The 17,147-nt window shown below is 32.8% G+C and overlaps 2 protein-coding genes across 2 annotated transcripts; both read left to right on the top strand.

Annotated features, from left to right (window-relative positions):
* Nucleotides 1–3,051: 3,051 nt before the first annotated feature.
* On the top strand, nucleotides 3,052–4,363 carry LOC131638546 (lignin-forming anionic peroxidase-like). Its single transcript, XM_058909106.1, has 3 exons — nucleotides 3,052–3,508; nucleotides 3,583–3,748; nucleotides 3,835–4,363. Exons 1-3 carry the CDS (start codon nucleotides 3,104–3,106, stop codon nucleotides 4,230–4,232), a joined length of 969 nt encoding a protein of 322 aa, XP_058765089.1. The 5' UTR covers nucleotides 3,052–3,103; the 3' UTR covers nucleotides 4,233–4,363.
* Nucleotides 4,364–14,345: 9,982 nt separating this feature from the next.
* LOC131638545 (lignin-forming anionic peroxidase-like) lies at nucleotides 14,346–15,617 on the top strand. The gene is made up of 3 exons (XM_058909105.1): nucleotides 14,346–14,766; nucleotides 14,841–15,006; nucleotides 15,093–15,617. Exons 1-3 carry the CDS (start codon nucleotides 14,362–14,364, stop codon nucleotides 15,488–15,490), a joined length of 969 nt encoding a protein of 322 aa, XP_058765088.1. The 5' UTR covers nucleotides 14,346–14,361; the 3' UTR covers nucleotides 15,491–15,617.
* The last annotated feature ends 1,530 nt before the right edge of the window (nucleotides 15,618–17,147 follow it).

The following is a 17,147-nucleotide window of genomic DNA, read 5'->3' as shown; positions in this document are numbered from 1 at the left end:
GGCTTCGACTACATCATGTGAACAGACTTTGACGACATGCTAAGACATGTTGAATTGTCGAACAAAGAAGCTACTTGTGTTTTGTTTGTATTAATTAGTAACTATATGAACATTATTTGTAGTAGCTAAAACAACCCAACGACTATGAATGTGAATACTATGTTATGATACATATGTTGAATATTGTCTACAGAGGCATTATCAACTCATGGACTAAGGTATTAACTACCCATATACATGTAATTTATGTATATTTATTAAGTTAATGTTGATGTTGTTAGCTTATCATGATTTAAATTTTGTTTAAATTATAGGGGTTTAGCAACGAAACTGACAACAATTCAGAAATAGAGCAAAGCCTAGTAGATGAAAAATCACATAGACATTCATAATAAAAAAACTGTAAATAGCGAAATTATTTAACTCAAACCTTACTTGTTGAGGTATCTGGTGATGAAATAAAATATTGTTGAATATTACTCTTCTTCATACTTTCTCAATCCGCATTTCAAACTTACGTAACAACTATGATTTCTCTATTCTTTTGTTGTTCTTTTCTTGTGTCTTTCATTCTTTTTGTCATTGGAAAAGCATCATACTTAGAACTGAAAAAAACCACATAAATAACTTATTCATTAACTCGTTACACTTCCCTTTTCTCTCACTCCCTCCTGAGACACTTAAGCATTTACCATTATCATCAACCTTCAAATCTTTTATCGATGAAAGTTATTTGGGTTTCACACTCGTATGGACTTCATCTAAAGTAAAAATACCTTATTTAACGAGTATATTTTTGTCTTCATCGTCAATTTTCAACTCAATATTCTTTAGATCATAAATAATCTTCCGAACTTTAGTCAATTTCTCCACTATGTATTTTTTTCTCTACCATTCAAAATGAGGAAAGTTATTGTTTCACACACAGCATGTGACTATGTGAGGCAAAGACTTAGTCATATAGAATGGTTCAATCTTTGACCATATTAAAGCAGTTGTCATCTCCTTGACGAATTCCCTTAGAGATTTATTCCCGAATAATAGATAATAGAATTTCTGACCTTAACCGTCATCTTGGTTTTTTTCTCTACTTGTGTTAGGTGTGCATCCATTGATGCTTCACCCTTCAATGGTTCAACACACTTCTATTGAATTAAAATTACTTGCATCATCTCATTCCATAATCCAAAATTGTTGTCTTAAAAAAAACTCTTTAATATCTCATTTAGAATTCACGGTCCTCACTAATAAAATAAATGAGACCGAAAGGATATTTAACTTACAAGTGTGTCCATCTTTAACGAATTTTTACTCATAATTGTAACAAACCAATAATAATATTTGGTCTATCATTGTGAGAAATCGTTAAACAAACTTTTCTCATAATTTCTATAAACCATATCAATCTTCGATTTTAACTTGCATACCTAATATTGTAATTTAGATTTTTGAAGTTTATCTCCCTTCTATTAGTTAGCAAGGATCCCATATTTTTTTTTTTGTAATGGATAAAGTACTCCTTATACTCTTATCAATCTATCTTTTAGATATAAGAAAATTTCAAAACCTTCACGAATTTTTTATTACGTGATATAATCGTCCACTTTAAAAACGAAAAAATTATTTCCACAAATAAAAATAGGATTGTTACATATTACATCACTTTCTCTAAAATAATAAGTCTAGGCAGTTGTTATAAACCAATTCAATCTTCAATTATAACTGTTTAGTTAATCATCACATTTAGAAAAATAAATACTCAACAAAGTTAAAGAAAAATTAATATTTTTATTATGCCCGTACACTTGCATTTAGAAATAGGATAAAAAAAATAGGAGCATTACATATAAATAGGATAGGTATACGCAGGAGGCATGTGATGTCATCTAAATTGGTGGTAACCTCATTATGAGGCAGATGGAATGACGACGTCTCCGGGTACCACAACTCCTACAGTTGTTGTAGAGATGAATTCTTCTGCCCGTGGTTGTAAAACTTCTGGGAAGCCCTTTCTTGAAAAATTTCAAAGAAAACACTGTTAAAAAATTTCCACTGAGGACAAATAAGTAATAAGTCTAAGAAATTTTACCTCTCTGTCCCAGACATGTCTGGCTGTATGATCTGCATACCCTATTAACAGAGGTAAATTTGAAGGACCTCCTGGCGCATCAGTCTCCTCGTGCAATAGGTCAACGCCATCAGGAGGTGGCACGGAAGATCCAGCATCGGCCGGAGGTCACACAGGAGTAAAAGATTGTTGAATGTTACTCTTCTTCATACTTTGTCAATCTGCATTTGAAACTTCTGTAACATATCTACTTTCTCTTTTATAAAAATATACAATGACACATTAGTCATATATATAATTGTAGTTAAGTTAGTAAAATTTATGCTTTTTTTTTCGGTCTTGAGTTCAACTCTTAACCACAAAATTATTATTCAAAAATACATTTTAAATTTTAAATGTTTAATTTTAAAATTTATTTTAGACCTCTAAACAGTAGGGTGTGCCCTATCTTCATTTCATATATTTATTTTTTCTTAATGTCTTAAACCAATCCAATCTTCAGTTTTATTGCGATAAACTTGCGAAAATAGTAGCGTTACCTGTCAAATCATTTTTTGTCAATATATTCAAAACATATAAATGTGAAAATATGACAGAATCAATCAAAAGGTTATCCAAAAAAGAAAATGGAAGTTGTCAATTGTTATTATTATGTAAGGGAATGTGTTTATAATAAATAATAGAATTGCATTTATTAAGAAGACATACTATTTCAAAGGAAAATATTGAAAAGTATTTAATCACGTTGAGATGGCATGGATGTGCTGAACTGGCAAGAAAGAAATACTATTTGTCAATCAAGCAACCAACCAAATGAGAATTGGTCAGAATTGTGAATATGGAAAAGGTTGAGGAGCAAATTAGCAAACTGCGCGCGGACATCAGTGACCATGACGTACACATTCTCTCTCTCACACACAACAAACTATATATATGCATGGTATCATCTCTTCATTTCATATAATTCATTCTTGCTAACAACATTCATTCATATATATTTTCTCAAGTTCAATCATAAATCAACACTTAAGTTACATGGCTTATACAATGATCACTGCTACTAGTTTTGTTGTTACATTAGTGCTGCTATCCACAATATGTGATGCACAGTTGTCTTCTACATTTTACGACACTACATGTCCTGATGCACTAACCACCATTAGAACTGCCATTCGTACTGCTGTCTCTAAAGAGCGTCGCATGGCTGCATCTCTCATTCGCCTTCATTTTCACGACTGCTTTGTGCAGGGTTGTGATGCATCAATTTTGCTGGATGACAGTACCACAATCCAGAGCGAAAAGACTGCACTTCCTAATCTTAACTCAGTAAGAGGATTTCAAGTCATCGATAATGCAAAATCACAGGTAGAGAAAGTATGTCCCGGAGTCGTGTCTTGTGCAGACATAGTTGCTGTAGCAGCACGTGATGCATCATTCGCTGTAAGTTTACAATCTTTTGATGTTCATATTAATAATCTCTCACCAAAAACATATTAATAATTTCATATTTGCAGGTTGGTGGTCCATCATGGACAGTGAAACTTGGAAGAAGAGACTCTACTACAGCAAGTAAAAGTTTCGCCAATACTGACCTTCCATTATTTACAGACGATCTTCAAACTCTTATATCTAAATTTACAAATAAAGGTCTTACCGCCAAAGAGATGGTTACACTATCTGGTATATTTCATTTCTTTCAAACTTCCATTTTTTTTATATTTGACCAAACATTTACTCATTGAACCATTGGATTTTAACTAACTCAGGTGCGCACACAATCGGACAAGCTCAATGCTTTACTTTTCGTGGTAGGATATACAACAATGCTAGTGACATAGATGCTGGATTCGCTAGCACTCGCCAACGTGGTTGTCCATCTACCAGTTCCACTTCAAACAATCAAAAGTTAGCAGCACTGGACTTGGTTACACCAAATTCTTTTGACAACAACTACTTTAAGAATTTAATTCAAAAGAAGGGTCTTCTACAATCTGACCAAGTTCTTTTCAGCGGAGGATCTACCGATTCTATCGTTTCTCAATACAGTCAAAATCCCACAGCTTTCAAATCTGATTTTGCAGCTGCTATGATAAAGATGGGAGATATTCAACCATTAACCGGATTTGCCGGAATCATAAGAAGTATTTGCAGTGCTCCCAACTAATTCTACTAATTCTTTCTTTGTTGATCACAATCAATCACTTGCTATTTTTATTCATTTTTATTCTGCTGTATTCAAATGTAAAGTGTTAAATCATTATGTATTATTATAATTTTATTATGAATGTATTTCTAGATGTTCATTTCACAAAAGTTTCATATTTGTTCTATAAATCAAACATTTGTTCATTGTTATTAGTCTCAACTTTGAATGCTAAGACCACAGATACTTAAGTTCTTTGTATGCTTTAAAATTAGGGATAATAGTTATTTCTCCCCTGCCATATTAGCGAGGTTTAAAAAATTTCTCGTAAAAAAAGTTTAGATTTCCACCCTAACATTTTCAAATTCAAATGTTTTGGCCCCTCCACCCATCTAGTCAGCGGAATCTTCATTATTTTAATGTTTTTTAAAGTTTTTTATTCTTACACAATTAAGCTAAAGTGAACCCCTAATCCCACAATTCAAAATTGCTGCGAACTTGTTAAGTCAGGTATCCGTTAAAATTGACTTAACAAGTCTTGTACAAATTTGAAAAAAAACAACAACTTTTTAACACCTTTTCATGCATTCTTTATGAAACCTTTTCATTTTAGTTTGACATTTATTCATATTTTCTTTCATGACTTTACCATATTTCATTGAGGTGTTATGCTCGTATAAATACATGAAATTTCAAATTACAAATCACCTCTTCCATAGCAATTTAACATCATCGTTATCATTTAAATTTCAAAACAAGTGTTCGTGTTCTTGAACTTTCACAAAGAATTTTTATACATGCATTTCCATATTAGTCTAAAAAAATTCATATAATATTTCAAACACTTCAGCACTATATTCTATCATTATAAATTGTTAGTTTGGAAGAGAAGATCAATTATATTGATACATCACTCAAAGTGATAATTATTCTACAAATTTCATATTCTCAAAAATCTTGTTGTATTCATATCATATTACAAATCGCCTCTTCAATAGCAATTTAACATCATCGTTATCATTTAAATTTCAAAACAAGTGTTTGTGTTCTTGAACTTTCACAAAGAATTTTTATACATGCATTTCCATATTAGTCTAAAAAAATTCATATAATATTTCAAACACTTGAGCACTATATTCTATCATTATAAATTGTTAGTTTGGAAGAGAAGATCAATTATATTGATACATCACTCAAAGTGATAATTATTCTACAAATTTCATATTCTCAAAAATCTTGTTGTATTCATATCATATTTTCCAGAATTGTTGAAATACTTGGTTTTGTATTCCATGTTGTCTAGGATTGTTGGAAGAAGTTGAAAGTGAGAGGATTGTTCTCATTTCAACTTGATTATTCCAAGAGGATTGTTCTTGGTGGTTTTGATAGAAGATTGTAGGAAAAGTCTTGGGTTTAGGCATGTACAAATATCTAACAATAGTGAAATCTCTTTCGTGTTAAAAGGGGACTGACGTACTATCGGATTGTGAGGGGAACCAGGATACATCGTCGTGTCGTTTATTTTTTCTGCACTTTACATCCTTCATAACATCATCATAAACCAAAAAAATAAGAACAACTTGTTTCTAAAACCGGATAAATATTCAAAGTCCTAATTCACCCCTCTTAGGCGCACTCTTAAACTTACAATTGTCATCAGAGTGGGTTATAGGTAACCTGTTCCTAAAAGATCCTGATGGCTTTCGCAAATCAAAATCCAGTTTTTAGAGACGATGGTATCAACAACAAACCTCTATTATTTTGTGGAGAATACTTCAACTTTTGAAAAATTCAGATGAAGGCTCACTTAGAAGCACTGGGAGAAGAAGTATGGGAGGCTGTTCAAGATGGTCCCTTTGCCTCTACAACCATCGTTGATTGTGTTGAATCGGCAAAATCTAAAATTTCATGGGTTGACAACGATAAAAAAAAATTCTTGCTGACAAAAAGGAAATCAATCTTCTTCAAGGTGCACTTAGCATGGATGAATTTTTTCGTGTTTTGGCATGCACAACGACAAAAGAAATATTGGATTCATTAGTAGAAACTCATGAAAGAACCGTTGAAGTTAAGACGTCTCAATTAAATACATTGCGTCAAGAATATGAGTTATTTAGAATGCAATCCAAAGAATCCATTCTCGACTTACAAAAAAGATTTGTTCACTTAGTAAATCGTTTAAGTGCACTTGGAAAGAAATTCACTACCAAGGAACAAAATCTAAAAGTGCGTAGATCCTTAACCAGAGAATGTCAACCAAAAGTGATGGCAATATCCGAGAAGAAAAACCTATCAAGAATGACTTACGCAACATTGTTTGAAAAATTTCAAGAATATGAAACGCAACTCGGAAGACTTGAACTGCATGAAATTCAAGTAAAAGATTCAAAAGACATTGCCTTAAAGGCAAGAGTCAAACATCATGATAGAAATCAAGAAAAATACACTAGTGAAGAAGATGATGAGTTTATCAAGAAGTTAGAAAAGTTCCTAAGAAAAGAAAGGAAAAAGGAGATCATTAAAGGGGAAGCACCAACAAGGAAGGTTAAATGCTTTGAATGTGAAAAAAAAAGGACATGTCAAAAGTGAATGCCCTACACTTGAAAAGAAGAATAAATATTTCAAGAGAAATAAAGAAAAAAGGTCAAAGAAATCATATGTAGCATGGGAGGAGTCCTTAGCCAACAAAGATTTTCTAATGATAAAAGTGGTCTTGGTTATTCAAAGTTTAACAAACAAAGTACTAGTAAAACTATCGTTGTTAAGGCAAGTGACCAATCCAACAAGGAAAAAGTGAATAAAGCATAAAAGGTTCATTATTATCATAAAAGAAAATGTTTTGTTAAGAAGAAATTTTATACTCCTAGATATAGAAGCAATTTTGTACCTACTTGTTTTTATCGTGGTATTATTCGCCACACACCTAATGCTTGCTATGTTAGAAACTTTAGTGTAGAAAATGGACATATGTGTGGGTTAATAAGGGAACTAACTATGATGGACCAAAAGAACATTGGGTACCAAATCAAACTTAATTTGTTTTGTAGGTTGTCTTAAGGACCACTTTAAATCTAGGATGTTTTTGATGAATGGTGGTTCTAAGCAATTGATGGGAGAAATAAACTAATTTTCATATCTAGTTCTAAAAGACCAAGGGTTATTTCACATTTGGGGAATACCTTAAAGGAATAATCATTGGCATTGGCAAAGTTGAAGTACTAAATTTCACATCCAATTGAAGATGTACTTTATGTTGAAAGAATAAAGCAAAATTTTCTAAGCAAAAGTCAACTTTGGACAAAGGCTTCAAAATCGTATTCACCAAAGATGAATGTTTGATGAAGTCAATCATGAGGTAAAACTCAAAGGTATAAATTGTTTTTATTTTTATAAATTTCTCTATATTTTTAAAAGTCTTTTCCCATCCTTTTTGCTAATGACAAAGGGGGAGAAGATATATATGTGTATGTGTATGCTTGTCTCTAACTATTGCAGCCCAAATGAAAGATGCAAATTCTATATGAATCAAGGGAGAGCTTTGATAAAGGGGAAGTTATCAAAGATAGGGGGAGAATTCACATAAGAGATTCCAATTTGTTCTAAGAGATTCATGCATATCAAGATATTCAAACATTTCAACTTTCAATTGTTTGTCATCATCAAAAAGGGGGAGAATGTGAAGTCAAGACTCTTCATCCATTGTGTTTTAATGAGGACAAAGTACAAGTCAAATAATCATGTCAAAAAGTATGGAAAAAGCTTCAAATATATTTTATCAATTCAAGTGTTCAAAACTCATCATGTGTGAAAGCTAGCATCAAATAATTCAAGACTTTTACTTTAAAGACTTTGCGTGGATCTTGATTGATAAAAGTACAAGCATGCATTTATGTTGATAAATTTAGTGCTCAATTATTCTCCAAAAAATCACTTGCCTGTATTGGTCATTTCTGTTCAAAATCACTTTCAAATATAATTTATTTACTTGGATAAATTAATAGATGTTGCATTAGGTTGGTTCAAATAATTAGACAAATTACCATGCATAAAAATCCTTGATTCAAATACATAAAAAATAATAATAAATTAAAATATTTAAAAAAAACTGCCAGCACTTTTTAAGTCAGGTCTGGTTAACTGACTTAACAAAATCTGATGCTGTTTAAAATTTAAATAATTATTTGAAATTCAAAATTGCTGCGAACTTGTTAAGTCAGGTGTCCGTTAAAACCGACTTAACAAGTCTTGTACAAATTTGAAAAAAAATAACAACTTTTTAACACCTTTTCATGCACTCTTCATGAAACCTTTTCATTTTAATTTTACATTTATTCATATTATTTTTCCATGACTTTACCATATTTCATTGAGGTGTTATGTTCATATAAATACATGAAATTTTAAATTACAAATCACCTCTTCAATAGCAATTTAACATCATTGTTATCATTTAAATTTCAAAACAAGTGTTTGTGTTCTTAAACTTTCACAAAGAATTTTTCTACATGCATTTCCATATTAGTCTAGAAAAATTCATATAATATTTACAAACACTTGAGCACTATATTCTATCATTATAAATTGTTTGTTTGGAAGAGAAGATCAATTATATTGATACATCACTCAAAGTGGTAATTATTCTACAAATCTCATATTCTCAAAAATCTTGTTGTATTCATATCCTATTTTCCAGAATTGTTGGAATTAAGATTACTTGGTTTTGTATTCCATGTTGTCCAGAATTGTTGAAAGCAAGAAGTTGAAACTGAGACGATTATTCTCATTTCAACTTGATTATTTCAAGAGGATTGTTCTTGGTGGTTTTGTTAAAAGATCGTAGGAGAAGTCTTGGGTTTAGGCTTGTACAAATATCTAACAATAGTGAAATCTCTTTCGTGTTGAATGGAGACTGGAGTACTCTCGGATTGTGAGGGGAACTAGGATACATCGTCGTGTCGTTTATTTTTTATGTACTTTACATCCTTGATAACATCACCATAAACCAGAAAAATAAGAACAACTTGTTTCTAAAATCGGATAAATTTTCAAAGTCCTAATTCATCCCCCCTCTCTGGCGCACTCTTAAACTTACAAAACCTTGCCCCGCCCCGCAAAAAAGTGAGGGCGGGGTGGAGAAAGCCCGTAGTAATTGAACCTTTTAGACCTAAAAATAGTAAAATTTTATGAAAAAGTTGATGCCCGCAAAAGCCCGCGGAAAATGGGGCAAGGCATGGAGGGCACATTAAAGGGAGCGGGCCTAAAATATTGCCCCCCCCCCGCCCCCCGCAAATAAGTGTGGGAAAAACCGGCATGGCCGACGGGCCTGGCTCGTTTTGCCACCACTATGTGGTTATGTGTATGACGCTTATCACCACGGTCGCGCGACTGTGGTGGAAAGCTGGCACAACGGTTGTATAATAGAACCATTGTGATATATATTTAGGTCATGGTATTGAAACCCAACAGTAGCAATTTATTTGAAATATAAATTAACATTTCACCACGGTTAGAGAGTTCCCTAAATTTATTATAAAATATACAGATTGCTTGTTTTTCCCTACACCTTACTAAACATATACAACAATTAAAATTTATGTAGTAGATAATAATTTGAAAAATTAAATTATTTTTGAAAGACAACTTAAACGAACCACTATTTTTCAAATTTTATTTAAACCGTAATTCATCACTTGATACTTAACACATAGTATTTGGTTCAATGCCCCGAGTTCTTCAAATCAATGATTCACTCCTAGTTTATGTTGCAAAGCATTAATATAATGACTATTTCAGAATCATCATCACCGCTATCATCATTATTATTTTAATTGATGATGATGATTATTATGATGACAACGATGAAGAAGATTCATAATTTCTCAACAAATTTTTTACTTTGCAATATAAACTAAAAGAGAACGAATCGTTATTTTGAAGAATTTGGGACAATAAACCAAGTTCTATGTATTAAAGAGCGATAGAAGAATTACGATATGCATGCAATTCGAAAAAATATTGAATGATCTAAGTTGCATGTCAAATTTAACTTAATTTTCAAATTATTATTTTCTAAACAACTTAAAATGAATGCATGTTCAATGAAGGGTTAGTGAAACAAACAATCTATATATATTATAATAATCTCAACAACAACATACATCAACAACAAAAACATTTATCATCAACAACATACACTTATCAACAACAAAAAAAACAAAAACCATTTATGAAGAACAACAACAACAAGTAAAACTTGCATCAACAACGACAAAAACATACCGTTTATTGAAAAGATTCGTGGAATGATCTGAAGTAGATATGAACAAAACATTTGTGTTGCTATGAATAAAAAATATAATGCGGATGAAGATGCCAAAATAGTTTCATACTTCTTATATTGTTTCTCCCTAGCAATAGAAATGTTAACAACTTTCGATATAGAAACAGCTATGTCGCAATGCGAAATAATACTCGAGCGTAAGGAACACTCAAAATACAAGAGAGTCTCCACTTATCTTTATTTATTTCAAAGGAAAGGGAAAATATTGATAAAACCCATGAAAGAAAAGGAAAATGGTTTTTGCAACCAAGAGCGATTCGGGACTCGGCAATGCAAGAGGAAGGTATTAGCACCCCTCACATCATTGTACTCAACGGGACCCATTTAGTTAGTCATGTGAATGAGATTTAGTGCGAATTGTCTGTGATCTTATACTTGCTAAGCGAGAAAAAGAAAATAAGGGTTTTGGTTTTCTAAATCTATTGGGTCTGACGAGATGTTGGATCCTGCTCCTATGTATCCTTCGATGCAATGAGGACTTCCAACCAAGCAATACAAGACTTTGGAATATGGAAATTTAAGTCTTCTCTTCCAATTGGTAGATTGAAGCGGTTAGTCTTCTCTCCACAAACAAGAATGTTTGAGTAGTTACTCTTCAAGTTCTTAAACCTTACAAGCTTTTATCATGGGTTGAGCTTATGAACCTTAAACCTTGGTTTTACATGGACTAACCAATAACCAGAGAGATTTTAATATCAGTCTAATATCGAACCTTATCCAAGTTTTTACCACAGACTAAGCCTTAACTTAATCTTGGTTTTACCACAGGCTAGCCAAGAACCTAAAGAGATTTTACCACGAGTTATTCTCGAACTTAAACATGGGCTTGATCACACAATCCCTAAACCAAAACTTATATGGGTTTAGCTTCTAACCCAAACAAAATTCCCTAAATGGATATTGTTCAACCAAGGTATAAAACAAACCCTTAGTAAATTTTACAATTCTACCCTTCCAGAATGCTTATTCTCACTCACTACAAGAAAATCATGTTTTAGCTGCAACAATTGAGCATTGGCCCTGACTCTCACGCTAATAGCGTTGTTAATATGACTGTCCAAGCCGACGCTAGTTAGGTGTTTTAGATATTTATTAAGAAATTAATATTAGCGTCGACCTTGGCCTTGGCTACATATGCATTTGATATGTATTTTTTATTAATTAATTTAATAAAATATTGGGTGGCCATTATGCTTTGCTTCTACCTTTAGGATGTTCGCCCCGACTCTGACGCTAAACCTTCCCAATAGTCTTCTAACCTCGGTTTTTAGCTTTTTAGAGAGAGTTTTCGGTCGATGCTAGAACGATGTTTTCTTGTAGTGACTCACAAACATACTTTTCTCACAAAGGCATTACAGCTAAAGTATTAGTGAGATAAAGTAAAAACAAACTTTAGAGAGAGAATGAGAGAGTGAGTTGTGTCAATACAAGATTTCGGATGAAATGAAATGAAAGAAGGGGCCTCTATTTATAGGCTAGAGGTTGGCAAAAAGGAATTTCAAATAACTGCATTTTATGATAATCTAATCGATTGGCGCATGTTCCTACTCGATTAAAAGTTTGAAATATAATTGATTATAAGTTCAACATATGAAAGGAAAGGATGTCTAGTTGTTGCACATCATTAAGGCTCTATCCTAATCGCTTGGAACTCAATTTTAAACTGAGCTAGTCGGTTATACAAAAGAGATAATCGATTAGATAAGTCAAAGTTTTGTCCACGGCTATATTGACAGTTCCCAATTCATATGGCATAACTTTAAGATGTTTTTGAAGGTATTTTCTTTGGTAAAAATAGTTTGAAAAAATATTTTTGTGTGTGTGTGCTTTAGCCATGTGCTTTTACGATAAAGCTCTTATGCTTTACAATTGGTTTACTCACTACTAATTTAGGAGGGTCCATAGTACCATAAGACTTTAAAAGATGCTTTCTCTTTTGTAGACACTTGCTTGAATAACTTTATAAGAGGCTTGAGATATATTCCATTTGATTGCCATCTTCATATAGTTAACTCCATCAAATCCTAATACTTTCTTTATGTTTAACGAATTTTTATCCATAATTGTAACAAACCAATAATAATATTTAGTCTACCATTGTGAGAAATCGTTAACACAAATTTTTCTCATAATTTCTATAAACCATATCAATCTTCGATTTTTATTACATGACACGATACAATCGTCTAGAGCTGTCAAATAAGCCCAATTTTTTAAAGCCCTTATTTTTTGGCCCCACTAAAGCCCAATTTTATTAAGCCCCTTGCTAATGAGAAGTCTTTTAGGCTCCATAATTTTAGGCCCCTCAGTTAATGTGTTATTTTTGGGCCCAACTGAGGGGGCCTTATTCTGTTTTAAAATTTTCATTTTGCAGTAACTTTTCACTAATTCTTCCGTTTTTCATTGCGAAAACTCCACCCCATACACAGAAACTCCACCTCTGGTAGTGAGATAAATTCAAAATAGATAATTTATCAATAAAGCTTTTGTTATTTTCTTTCTGATGTAACTATAATATATAAAAAGATGTTATGCCTTCATTCTTAATGCAGTTGGTATATATATAAAGATCTTGCTTAATCTTAAGTAATAGTAAAAATTAAGAATTTTATATATGCTATTCATGCTTTTTCATATTTATTTCTTTCGTACATTTAGTTTGGAAAATGCATGAGAAGTCGTTGGGACATTTAAGTGTTTCTAGAAAAGCTCTATGTCCATGAATTTAATGGATGAATTTTATTATACTATAAAAAATAAAAGAGAATATATAAGAATAGAAGTAATCTATTCATAATGCACTAATTGACCTAAATATATCTAAATATATAGAGTATCTTCCATATAAAGAGATCATTTATATGAATAAAAGTTATTTTGTAAAAAAAGTTATTTTTTATTCATTTTTTTATTTTGAAAATATTATTTTTCAAAATTATTTTATTCAAAAAAAAATTTATTAATTTTTTATTTGGGGCCTAAGGCCCCCTTCTAAATTTTAGGGTCTTATATTTTTGGAGCCTATATGTTTAGGGGCTCATTAGTTTTAGATATTTTTAGGCCCCCTCATTAAGTGGGCTAGGACTCAAATTTTTTGGCCCTCTAAATTGACTCCTCTAGAATCGTCCACTTTAAAAACAAAAAATTATTACCACAAATAAAAGTAGGAGCGTTACATATTACATCACTTTCTCTAAAATAAAATATAAAAAAAATCCGTCTCAAGCTGTTATGTGAAAGTATGGTTGTCATGAAATACTTTTCAATAAATATAAACGTGAAAATATGACAGAATCAATCATCAGAAAAAGAAAACGGAGGTTGTCAATTGTTATAAGTAAGGGATAGTGTTTATAATAAATAATAGATTTTGACTCTTGATAATAGAATTGCATTAATAAATACTATTCAAAGGAAAATATTGAAAAGTATTTGTTCACGTAAGAGATGGCATGGATGTGCTGAACTGGCAAGAAACAAACCAAATGAGAATTGGTCACAATTGTGAATATGGAAAAGGTTGAGGAGCTAATTAGCAAACCGCGCGCGCACATCAGTGACCATGACACATTCTCACACACAATATTAAACTATATATATACATGATATTCTCTCTTCATTTCATATAATTCATTCTTGCTAACAACATTCATTCATATATATATATATATATATATATATATATATATATATATATATATATATATATATATATATATATATATATATATATATATATATATATATATATATATATATATATATATATATTTTTCTCAACTTCAAATCATCAATCAACACTTAAGTTACATGGCTTATACAATTATCACTGCTACTAGTTTTGTTGTTACATTAGTGCTGCTATCCACAATATGTGATGCACAGTTGTCTTCTACATTTTACGACACTACATGCCCCGATGCACTAACCACCATTAGAACTGCCATTCGTACTGCTGTCTCTAAAGAGCGTCGCATGGCTGCATCTCTCATTCGCCTTCATTTTCATGACTGCTTTGTGCAGGGCTGTGATGCATCAATTTTGCTGGATGACAGTACCACAATCCAGAGCGAAAAGACTGCACTTCCAAATCTTAACTCAGTAAGAGGATTTCAAGTCATCGATAATGCAAAATCACAGGTAGATAAAGTATGTCCCGGAGTCGTGTCTTGTGCAGACATAGTTGCTGTAGCAGCACGTGATGCATCATTCGCTGTAAGTTTACAATCTTTTGATGTTCATATTAATAATCTCTCACCAAAAACATATTAATAATTTCATATTTGCAGGTTGGTGGTCCATCATGGACAGTGAAACTTGGAAGAAGAGACTCTACTACAGCAAGTAAAAGTTTCGCCAATACTGACCTTCCATTATTTACAGACGATCTTCAAACTCTTATATCTAAATTTACAAATAAAGGTCTTACCGCCAAAGAGATGGTTACACTATCTGGTATATTTCATTTCTTTCAAACTTCCATTTTTTTTATATTTGACCAAACATTTACTCATTGAACCATTGGATTTTAACTAACTCAGGTGCGCACACAATCGGACAAGCTCAATGCTTTACATTTCGTGGTAGGATATACAACAATGCTAGTGACATAGATGCTGGATTCGCTAGCACTCGCCAACGTGGTTGTCCATCTACCAGTTCCACTTCAAACAATCAAAAGTTAGCAGCACTGGACTTGGTTACACCAAATTCTTTTGACAACAACTACTTTAAGAATTTAATTCAAAAGAAGGGTCTTCTACAATCTGACCAAGTTCTTTTCAGCGGAGGATCTACCGATTCTATTGTTTCTCAATACAGTCAAAATCCCACAGCTTTCAAGTCTGATTTTGCAGCTGCTATGATAAAGATGGGAGATATTCAACCATTAACCGGATCCGCCGGAATCATAAGAAGTATTTGCAGTGCTCCCAACTAATTCTACAAATTCACAAACAATCAATTGCTATTCTTTTATTTATTTTTGTTCTTGTGTATTCAAATGTAAAGTGTTAAATCATTATGTATTATTATAATTTCATTATGAATGTATTTCAAGATTTTCGTTCAACTAAACTTTTCATACTTGTTCTATATATCCTTAGTCTCAACTTTGAATGTTAAAATTACAATATTTTGTAAATAAGAAAAGAAGATCTAGAGGGTTATAAAAGAGTGTTACAATAAATAAATATTTTTTTTCAAAAACTTAAGTCCATGAAACGAAATGTTTTGAGAGTCCATAAATATTTCAGGTTTATGTAGTTTATATGGGAAGCAAAAGTGGTGAACACGTACTCTGATGATATTTTGAATGAAAATCATCAAATACTTGATTATATTTATAGTAAAAGGTTAGAACTTAAATGTTAAAATTAATACTTGCTTTTAATTTGTTCTCAATTTTTCATAGTTTGAATGTTTTTGACAACACTATTTATAGTTGACATAATTGAATTCATATATTCAGTTTTATAGAAATTCAAGTTGTATAGACAAGGCAATGCATATGTTCACTTTTTATGTACAGGCAATGCATATGTCATATAATTTATGGCTTGCAATTTTAATGCTTTTATTTGAGGTTTTTTCTTTGGCCACCTCCCTATGGGGTCACCCCCAGCGAAAATCCCAAAATACCCCAGCTTCGGAAATGAACTTTCGAAGCGCTTTTTTATTTTAAAAAATTTCCTTAATTCGGAAGTGCATCTCCGAAAACACCCCATGGGGGGTGCCTTCGGAGATGAACTTCCGAAAACACCTCATGGGGAGTGTCTTCGGAAATGAACTTCCGAATTATGCAGAAACTGTGTTTTTTTTTTATGTTTTTTCATAACAGTCTCGCATTTTAATTAAACGCAAACGCCAAATAAAATAAGCAATAGATAAACTGAAAATACTAATATGATAAATAAACAAAAAAAAAAATACTAATCCGATGAAAATAATATATACAATCCGAAAATAATAATAATACTGTGCGGAATATACAATCCGAAATCAAAAAATAAATAAACCCGACCACTACTGGGTATGCCTAACCCTCTCACCCTGGGCCCTCCTCTGCCGCCTGTACCCCGCCGCACGGCCCGCATCAGTGACGATCATCTCCATCACGGCGACTGCCTCTGGACCGCCCTGATCAACGATACCTCGATCCAACGCGTCCCGCCCAAGCATCGATATCCGCTGGCAGATCGGCATGAGATCAATGGCGTGATCATCCTCGGCCTGCTGGTTCTCCAGGATCTCCTCGTGTGCTGGCCTAGGAGCGCCGGGAATGTCGGGTCTCAGAAGAGGATGTGACACCCGGTAGAACCATGTGACGTATCCCTCCTCACTGTGCCAGTCCTGGGTGACCCGAGTGAGGCGGTACTCCAGCGGTACCACATGATCCTCCCAATGCTCCCATATGGCAGTGAGCTGCACTCGGGTTACAGTGTCGGGAGCAGCCTCAAAGGGTGACCTGGGTATCCGCTGCACGAATCCGAACTGACGCATGCACCGCTCAGGGAGATATCAAACCATGATGCCAGTCCCGCATGCCAACCAGCCTGAATATAGAGCAATGCCGTCAAAGGGGACAATCTGAGCGT

This window comes from Vicia villosa, unplaced genomic scaffold, assembly GCF_029867415.1.
Source record: "Vicia villosa cultivar HV-30 ecotype Madison, WI unplaced genomic scaffold, Vvil1.0 ctg.002327F_1_1, whole genome shotgun sequence".
Taxonomy (NCBI): Eukaryota; Viridiplantae; Streptophyta; class Magnoliopsida; order Fabales; family Fabaceae; genus Vicia; species Vicia villosa.
Note: the sequence above shows the minus strand (reverse complement) of the source record. Positions and strands in the feature narration are given on the sequence as shown.

Excerpts from the sequence above, each read along its gene's own strand:
- LOC131638546 (XM_058909106.1), top strand. The coding sequence starts at position 3,104 with ATGGCTTATACAATGATCACTGCTACTAGTTTTGTTGTTACATTAGTG. Across the intron at positions 3,509-3,582 it reads CACGTGATGCATCATTCGCT|GTTGGTGGTCCATCATGGAC; the intron begins GTAAGTTTACAA and ends TCATATTTGCAG. Across the intron at positions 3,749-3,834 it reads AGAGATGGTTACACTATCTG|GTGCGCACACAATCGGACAA; the intron begins GTATATTTCATT and ends TAACTAACTCAG.
- LOC131638545 (XM_058909105.1), top strand. The coding sequence starts at position 14,362 with ATGGCTTATACAATTATCACTGCTACTAGTTTTGTTGTTACATTAGTG. Across the intron at positions 14,767-14,840 it reads CACGTGATGCATCATTCGCT|GTTGGTGGTCCATCATGGAC; the intron begins GTAAGTTTACAA and ends TCATATTTGCAG. Across the intron at positions 15,007-15,092 it reads AGAGATGGTTACACTATCTG|GTGCGCACACAATCGGACAA; the intron begins GTATATTTCATT and ends TAACTAACTCAG.